Source organism: Thunnus albacares, chromosome 15, assembly GCF_914725855.1.
Source record: "Thunnus albacares chromosome 15, fThuAlb1.1, whole genome shotgun sequence".
Lineage (NCBI taxonomy): Eukaryota > Metazoa > Chordata > Actinopteri > Scombriformes > Scombridae > Thunnus > Thunnus albacares.
The window spans coordinates 22253294-22261707 of NC_058120.1; the positions used below are offsets into that span (position 1 = coordinate 22253294).

At 39.9% G+C, this 8414-nt stretch overlaps 1 protein-coding gene across 2 annotated transcripts; it reads left to right on the plus strand.

Annotated features, from left to right (window-relative positions):
- Positions 1–1022: 1022 nt before the first annotated feature.
- vsnl1b (visinin-like 1b) lies at positions 1023–6601 on the plus strand. Of its 2 annotated transcripts, none has more exons than XM_044374370.1 (4): positions 1023–1355; positions 3137–3303; positions 3520–3735; positions 4699–6601. In XM_044374370.1, exons 2-4 carry the CDS (start codon positions 3142–3144, stop codon positions 4894–4896), a joined length of 576 nt encoding a protein of 191 aa, XP_044230305.1. In that variant the 5' UTR covers positions 1023–1355; positions 3137–3141; the 3' UTR covers positions 4897–6601. The 2 variants fall into 2 exon arrangements, with proteins under 2 accessions (XP_044230305.1, XP_044230306.1); XM_044374371.1 differs by lacking the exon at positions 1023–1355 and adding an exon at positions 1945–2884.
- Positions 6602–8414: the final 1813 nt, after the last annotated feature.

The window sequence follows — 8414 nt, forward strand, 5'->3', positions numbered from 1 at the left end:
GGAAATTGGATGAAATACAACTTTAGGAAGATGCAACATGTGAGCACCGTAAATTAAAATAGTTGCGGTTTCAAAACTAGAGTTTGACACAGTGACACTCTACATAATGAGGCCACACAGTTAGGACACAGTTGATATTGTATTTGTGGTTCAAATTTCCCGAATAAATTTGCAAAAACCAACTGACAAACTGAGGCAGTTGCCTGTTTTGCCCACTAGGTCATCCAGCTTTAGTTCTCTGTTCTCTGGGAAATTGAGGGTTTCATATTCTAACAAATTACGCTCAATATATTCATCTAAGAACAACAAAAAATAATTAAATACATAATCCAGCATTTTCTCACCATGATTATATTGCCTGACAGTGTAGAGAAGAATTTGAAACTAAATTTAAATGCTTTAGACCTCAAAATGTTTGGAGATAAAACTCACAGACCGGCCGAAGAAGCCTTTGGGATGACAAGGACATAAAGCAAGTCCAGCTGCCTTTTATCACCTACAGTAGACATGCAGCACCATGACCTGGACGATGGATCATCTTTACACACAGAACTTAATATGAAACACTTAAATAACTAGAAAGTATTTACAGACTTTATTTTATTTTAGGTCCTCTGAGGAGGTCATTTGAGGGGGATAACTTGAACTCATGACCTCAGCATCACTAAAATCCTGGCTGTGGCCCTGCCCACAATGAACCAGGAGCCTTTAGGGGCCCCTGGATAACCAACCAGGGGACTTTAGGGACCCCTCGTTGGTTATCCAGTCATGGTTTTTTCCAATTTATGTTCCTTAAATCCGCATTGAACAAATATGAACTAAAATATTTCACCCTACTATAAATTCCTGATTGCTGGCAGTGAATTATTTGATCATAATTAATGAAAGCAGCTCAAAATCTTGGTGTTTTACACAAACCAGAACCCTCAAAATGTTTATTTCCTGATGATGAAACCTCACGGTGGCCATCCTCATCACGATGAAGGATCCGCTCATAACGCGACAGCATCCAGCTAAACCCAAACGGAGCGGAGCGGCAGTGAACTTATGATCAGGCTGTGATGCGCACGGGTGACGCCGCGCTCCTGTAGTCGCATAACCAAAGACTGGCGTGGGATCGGTCCCTGCTGCGCCTCATCTGGAATAACGTCGGGGAAAAAAAATCCAGATATTTCATTAGCGGGTGTGTTTTTTAAGGAGGCGAACAGTGTTGAGAATAATCCCCCTTTTTTTGGGCAAACGTTTCCATCGGAAGGAGGGTTTTCTGTACTTTGCAGAAGCCAGAGCAGATTTATTCCGATAAAGAAACACCAAAAAAAAAAAAAAAAAAAAAAAAAAAGAGAGGCTGTAATAAGGTAAGAAGTGATTCCTGCATATGTACATGTCATACCTTATGTTCGGATTATAAAGGTGAATGGTTTATGTTAATGTGTCACGCATTATTTTTCATTATTTTCCTTCCGTGTGAATGAATGGGATCGAGGAGGAGAGGGGCTGGCACACTGGCACCTGCGCATCCCTTAAAATAAAGCCTCTGCGTTTTGCCTGGAAACAACCAGAAAAAGCAGATATAAAACAGCGAGGAATCACTGGACGAATTTGGCAAAATGTCACCAAAGATTTGCGCAATTAATTGGCTTTTTTTTTTATCCGCGTCTAACACTGGCTCTGCGGTGGCACCGAGGGAGCTGTCTGTTTAAAAATAGGTCTTTTTTGATTATGAGATTTTGACATATTTTTCGGGCCGATGCGCACGGAAATATGTCATTATAGCGGCAGGATGGTGGGATCTAATCTGAAAATACTCTCACTGCGTCGTTTCCATCGGAATGCAGCAGCGTCTCTGCTCTCACAGGAGGCGGTTAGCTTTAATAGCATTAACTCAGATGTCATTGCCCAAAGCGTGAAATAAAACAGCATCTGTTTAGCCTCAGTTTGGGCAGAACAAGTCATTCATACCTGCGGCCTGTGAGATATGTGGTAGATTATTTCTCTTTAACGCCGCAGTTGCGTGATGTCGAGCCGTTTTTTCTCAGTTCAAGGCTCCGTGAAACAGTTTTCTTTTTTTTTTGTCATCTTCCTGCAAAAAGGGGGTTTCTCCTCAAGGTCATTCAGTGTAGCTTATGAAACCTAAGATCTGCTCTCATGATTTACCCATCGCGCTAGTCAGGATGGGTTTCATGACGCGCAGGTGGTGGACATTAAAGGCTGTGGTTTGCACTGATTTTTTTTTTTTTTTTTTTTGCCCTGCAACACACATTTGTGCTGTTTGTTGAGGAAGGCCTGAGCCAATGCAGTGCTCTCTGTGGTGGAGCTGTCCAGCCCGCTGTCATGCTGCTGCTGCTGCTGCTGCTGCAGCAGAGAAGAGGACCATATGTTGGTCCCAAAGTGGTGGACATTCCCACACAGTATTCAGATATGCAAATAATATTCTGCTGTCTCATTTGTTAAATTATGGATTGAGAATTTACGCATTCTGTGGCACTTTATGTCATCTGCCACATCATGAGTCAATAATTAATGAATCTGGGGCTTCTGACGTGGATGCTCAAGTTGTCATGATGCTACTGAGGGCCTTCAGTGTGGATAACAAACTAATCCAGGCTGTGGATTTCTTATTGCACACAGCTGGCTTAAACACTAGATTATATACGCTCAATTATGCGCTCTATACCCCAATGATCCAGATTATATAGCAGGCCTACTGTGTGCTGCATGTTGCCCTCGCTCCTGTCTCTGGATTTGCTGCAGCAGTGCCTCTCGTACAACCGAGCAGTGGCTTTGTTGTCATTGTCAGGGTTATAGGACAGTGTTCGCAGTGGAAACTTGATAGCAGCGATCGAACATTTGATGAACTGGATCTGATCTGACAGTGATGATCCAGGTCAGTGCTACTAGGGCTACAGACTGGCACAAACAGGCTGAACAGACAGAAATAGAACAAGAGCATCAGGGAAATATTTGCTTCCTTCCAAAAAAAAAATTAAAAATATAAAGAAAACACACATATTTACTGTCTGTAGTCATGTTCGAAGTGCAAACATAAAAGATAGTTTTCTATGCTGTGCTACAGATTTTCATACTGCCATCGCCCAAGCATGGATAAATGCATTATTCACGTGTTCTTGCACCACAGGAACCATGGGAAAGCAGAACAGCAAGCTGACTCCCGAGGTGATGGAGGATCTGGTGAAGAACACAGAGTTTAACGAACACGAGCTGAAGCAGTGGTACAAAGGCTTTCTGAAGGACTGCCCCAGTGGCAGGCTGAATCTGGATGAGTTCCAGCAGCTTTATGTCAAGGTGTGTGTGTGAACCCTGCTGCTTCATCCTCTGCTTCATCCTCTGCTTCATCCTCTGCTTCTTTCACATCTCCTAGAAATGATGCATAGCTATTTCCCATCATGCTGTCACAACAAGAGCATAGCATCTTTAAAGCCCTGGTTGAATTATTAAACGGTAACGAGCACATCTCTCCTCTCTCCCCCCCACCCCCTCCTCCTCTCCTTACATTTACAGTTCTTTCCATATGGCGATGCATCAAAATTTGCACAACACGCCTTCAGAACCTTTGACAAAAACGGAGACGGGACCATCGATTTCCGAGAGTTCATCTGCGCTCTGTCCATCACATCTCGCGGCAGCTTTGAGCAGAAACTCAACTGGGCCTTCAACATGTATGACCTGGATGGTGACGGCAAAATCACCAGAGTGGAGATGCTGGAGATAATCGAGGTAAGGGATTATCCAGTCATTATAAGCCCTCGCTCATCAGGGGGGACCAGCTCTGTGTTTTTTTAGTTGTTTTTTTTTGTTGTTGTTATCAGTCTCCTGCACACCTGCAAAGCCTTGAGTACAGAGGCGTTTTCATAATGACAAAAACTGCAGTTGTATTGGATTACTTTATGCCATTTTTGGAAACACAATCAGCAGTAAATCGGATATGTCTCAGTGTTACTGGAGCGTATTGACAATTCCTGTAGTGATAAATATGGTGTGTGTTTTATTTCAAAGCGTTTACATCACTGATTCCCACTGTTTTTCATCTGACGTAACCTCCACAGCCCAATACGCCTTCATCTGCACCGTCATGTTCCAAATATACTGGATTATAAACTGGATGTTGGACACTTTTAATTCCATAAATGTGGTTATTATTACAATTATTTTAAGGTTTAGGTTGCTTTGTTCAAGTTTGCATTCATACTACTATGACATTGACAGTCTCAAAGCTGGACATTTCAACCATTTATCCTTTTACTTTTAACTACACCTGTTTCAAGTGTTTTTTCTTTAATCTTAACAATCTGTTTCAACCATTTAACCATTACTTTTAGCTGTCTATTTCAATTCACTGCTCATTTGCTCACTAGTTTTCTCTAATTCTCAATTGCAACATGTTAATGTGTTACAACTGACAGGTTGAAGGGCAGCTTACTGATTATAGTAAATTTACTAAAGATTAACATCTCATTTCCAATTTTTTAATCCTATTTGGCTGCTTAATTTCTATTTTTCAGTTTAGTTCTAGTTGAGTTTAGCTGCTTTCCTCATTCCCTCTGTCAACTGTAGATGTACCCTTCCTTGGAAATCACTGATCTACATCTTTATGAACAGACTTATACAGGTAGGCCTCTATGAATAACACAATAAACCACAGTGCTCTGCTAATTGCTCCCTGCGCCTCTAACCCTGCAGGCTATCTACAAAATGGTGGGCACTGTGATCATGATGAAGATGAACGAGGACGGTTTGACACCAGAGCAGAGGGTGGACAAGATCTTCAGCAAAATGGATAAGAACAACGACGACCAGATCTCGTTGGAAGAGTTCAAAGAGGCGGCGAAGAGCGACCCGTCCATCGTGCTCCTGTTGCAGTGTGACATGCAGAAGTGAGCCAGTCACTGCTCGCTCCTCTCCCCGTCTGTATCCACACACTCTGGACAGCAGCACACGTTTTAATGTCTCATTAGGTTCTCTGCCATTTCCACAGGAAAAAAAAACAAACAAACAATGCTTGGACTATTTTTCAATGGACTCGCTTCTTGTGGTTGTATGCATGAGAATGTCAAATGCTGAATAATTTTGAATATAGCTATAAGATATCATACATTTCTATTTCAAAACATGCCAGTGTGATTTGTGCACAGTAACCCTATACATTCTCATTCAACCCTAGCTTGTATATCAGTGGAGCACTGCGTTAAATTATGTTCCTGCAGTATTTAGGATCCCCAGTGTTCACTGCTGCAACTACTGTACGCTTTACATAATAGTAACAAAACAATAATTCCTATGATAATTGTAACTGTCTCTACTATCCAGACTTGTAGAGCTCTTGGAGAATAGAGAGGCTCCTGTCTGTTCCAGATGTTTTCACATGATGGAACCAAGAAGAGTAGGTTCTTTGCATGCATATATTATGTGTCAAAAAAAAATATAATCCTTAACCCTTTGCATCTCTAGGTGGTTATAAAAGAGAAACCCTGCGAAATTCATTTAGTATTGTTGCATGGGATGTACAGTATGTGACTCATCAGACCATTAGTTCACCTCCAGTAATGTGGGAGCATGCTTCCCTCCATTGATAACACGTGTATGTGTGACACTTGAGTTTTTGAAGGATTTTTGGGTTGCAATTGTGGGCTAATCTCCAAGAAAGAGCTTTCACATAAACATCGTATTATATTTTGCTTCTGGGATGAGCAGAAATACGTTTATAGAGCACCATTCCCGCATGATTTTGTTGTACTGCTGCCGCTTAATCTAGAGGAAAAGCCAAAATCCCAGCTGTTGGCACAGTACTCGTGCATTATTCCCCACAACGATACAAGATTGGCTGCATTTTTCAGGCTGCTTAGTTGATTTAGACTTAAACAACTTCACACAGTACATATCAACATGTTTACAGAAATGAAGAGCACTGCAAAATGAGTACATTCTTGGCTTTTGACCTTCGATGCTGGGAGCTCACTCTCTAGGCCGGGGACCTTGTGAGAGGGGCTCCACTTCCAAAGCAGCAGAAAAAAAAGGGGGAAAAAAGCCTCATATATGTTTACTGGATACACTGCATTCCTACTTATAAAACTTTTTTGTAAGGAGAAACTTTTTATTGAAAGGTCTCATCTTCTTATCTATTCCGTTTGCAGCAATCATTAATAATGCAGGACCCTCCAGAGAGGTGCTTGATAAAGCTTTTGAAAGAGCGTTTCAGTGTGAGTCTGCGACTTGCTGGTGATGTAGGTTAAAACGATTTGCGGAAATTCTCTTTCAACAGTTTTGCTTCCCCTATTTTTAGGCTATGCAAGCATGGACTGAGTGTCTGCTTGTAGTCCACTTACAGGAGTGGAGGTTGCAGAAGCTTTTCACTGTTCTGTCTATAGCATAACTGAAACCAACCCACACATTATTATGTCTGTATTATTTATACATTTCAGTCCAGTCACCATGTCGGATTCTTTGTCTAGTAAATGTTTATATCAAATATGAAAAATCATAATACAAGTGACTGTATTCTTTTATACATGTGGCATGTGTTGCACCCAAAATTAATTCTGTAGTGATTAAAATGAATAAACCATCAACAGGCTTTTTAAAAAGACACAGTCTAGCAGGTGCAGTTAATGGAAACTGGTTTATAATGACGGATGATGCAGGCTTAAAGGACAAGTTCACAATTTTTCCAACGCTTTCTTAAAACAATAGTCAGATGCTCATATCAACATTAAAAGAGGTTTTGCTCGCTATAATTACTCCTTTTCATAGTGGACATTAAAAGACCTCCTAATGCACTTTCAATGTAAGCCATGAGGGACAAAATTCACAGTCCTCGTTCTGTGCAAAAATATATCCAAATGTTCCAAAGTTACAGTTATTTTAGTGTAAAATTCCCTCTTTTTGTCACTATTGTTCTACTGCTGCTTAACAGGGAAACACAAACACGGAATTTTACACTAAAAAAGCCGAAACTTTGGAAAATATCCACTTTACTTGACTAACTCAGACTTCTGGGGCCTCATTTTAACTTTAGATAAACTTTTGAATATATTTTTGCACATAATAAGAACTGTGGATTTCATCCCATCACTTACATTGAAAGTACATTAGGAAGGGATCTTTTAATGTCTACTATGAACAGGAGGAATAATTACAGCAAACAAAACCTGTTGTCAACGATCAATGGGCACCTGAATGTTGTTTAAAGATAAAAAAAAAGTGAACTTATCCTTTAAGCACTTTGTTGAATGTATGTGTTGATCTGGGTGGATGAATGAATAGTCCAGGATGCATGAAAAACACAACACAGTTTATTGCAACAATGGTAACAATTCTTCATATTCAGCTAACAGCTGCTGGATGATACACATTTATGCCACAGAGCCCAAATATGATCAACTATAATCAGTTTCTCAAGGAGCAAATTTAACAGACGGAACCACCAGTTGTAAAAAAAAAAAAAAAAAAATATGAACACTGTCAGGCTGAATAGAGTCCTGGTCTCACAGAGTGAAAGTCTTCCTCTGTGGGACCAGACTCCTGAGGTAAACACTGGTGAGAAAAAGTAAACGATTAAAATATAAAACCATTCATAACCATTTGTATTATCAACTGCAAGCATCAAGATAAAATTACTACATAATCTTGGCAATAATTTGGTACATTACAACTGTAAAACTGACATAAAAACACTGAGAATAACTCTTGTGAATCATTTTGTGTACACTATTTTGTAAAAACACATAAAACTTATAATAACACACCAGACATTGACCAGATATCAACACATTTTAACAAGAGTTTAAAGTTGTACAGTGTACAAACCTCTATCTTCTGTGTTGTTTTTAACATCTGCACTGTTCACCATCACTAGTTATATTTATCTGGGAACTCAAAATCAGTTATATGACCTTGTAGAGATTGGTTTTCTATGTGAAGGGTGCTGTTTCTGTAGCAGGAATCAAATCTGTGACCTCCTTATTATTATCATGCCAGAAGACGCTGATAATGATGGAAATCAGTACAATTTAGTTGTAAATCAGGTCAAAACCGACCAAGACTTCAGGTATTAAGTGCTCAACATGTTTACTTTCCCACTATCAATAAATATTCTGAATATAAATAGCAAGAATCAGTCTAGTTAGCAGCTCCTTGAGGTTTTGCTTCCTCTTTAGACACCCAAAACAGACCAAAGAGGTTTCAGTTCACCCTTCAGAGTGAAAAAACTAATGAAATGTTGATTGACAAGTTAATGTACCTCTGTGTCCTGGCAACATATCAATATCATTACACAATTTCTGTCTCACAATATGGTCACAAATTTATCTCCTGCAAACAAACTGACAAAATGACATTAACAAGCAGTAACTCCCAAACACAAACAGTAACATGGTAACATTTCTTTTTTTTGGGGGGGG

What these genes read in the sequence shown, in the direction of transcription:
- vsnl1b (XM_044374370.1), top strand. Translation starts at nt 3,142, where the DNA reads ATGGGAAAGCAGAACAGCAAGCTGACTCCCGAGGTGATGGAGGATCTG. An exon ending in TCCAGCAGCTTTATGTCAAG is followed by an intron (nt 3,304 to 3,519) that starts GTGTGTGTGTGA and finishes TTACATTTACAG; the next exon opens with TTCTTTCCATATGGCGATGC. An exon ending in AGATGCTGGAGATAATCGAG is followed by an intron (nt 3,736 to 4,698) that starts GTAAGGGATTAT and finishes CTAACCCTGCAG; the next exon opens with GCTATCTACAAAATGGTGGG.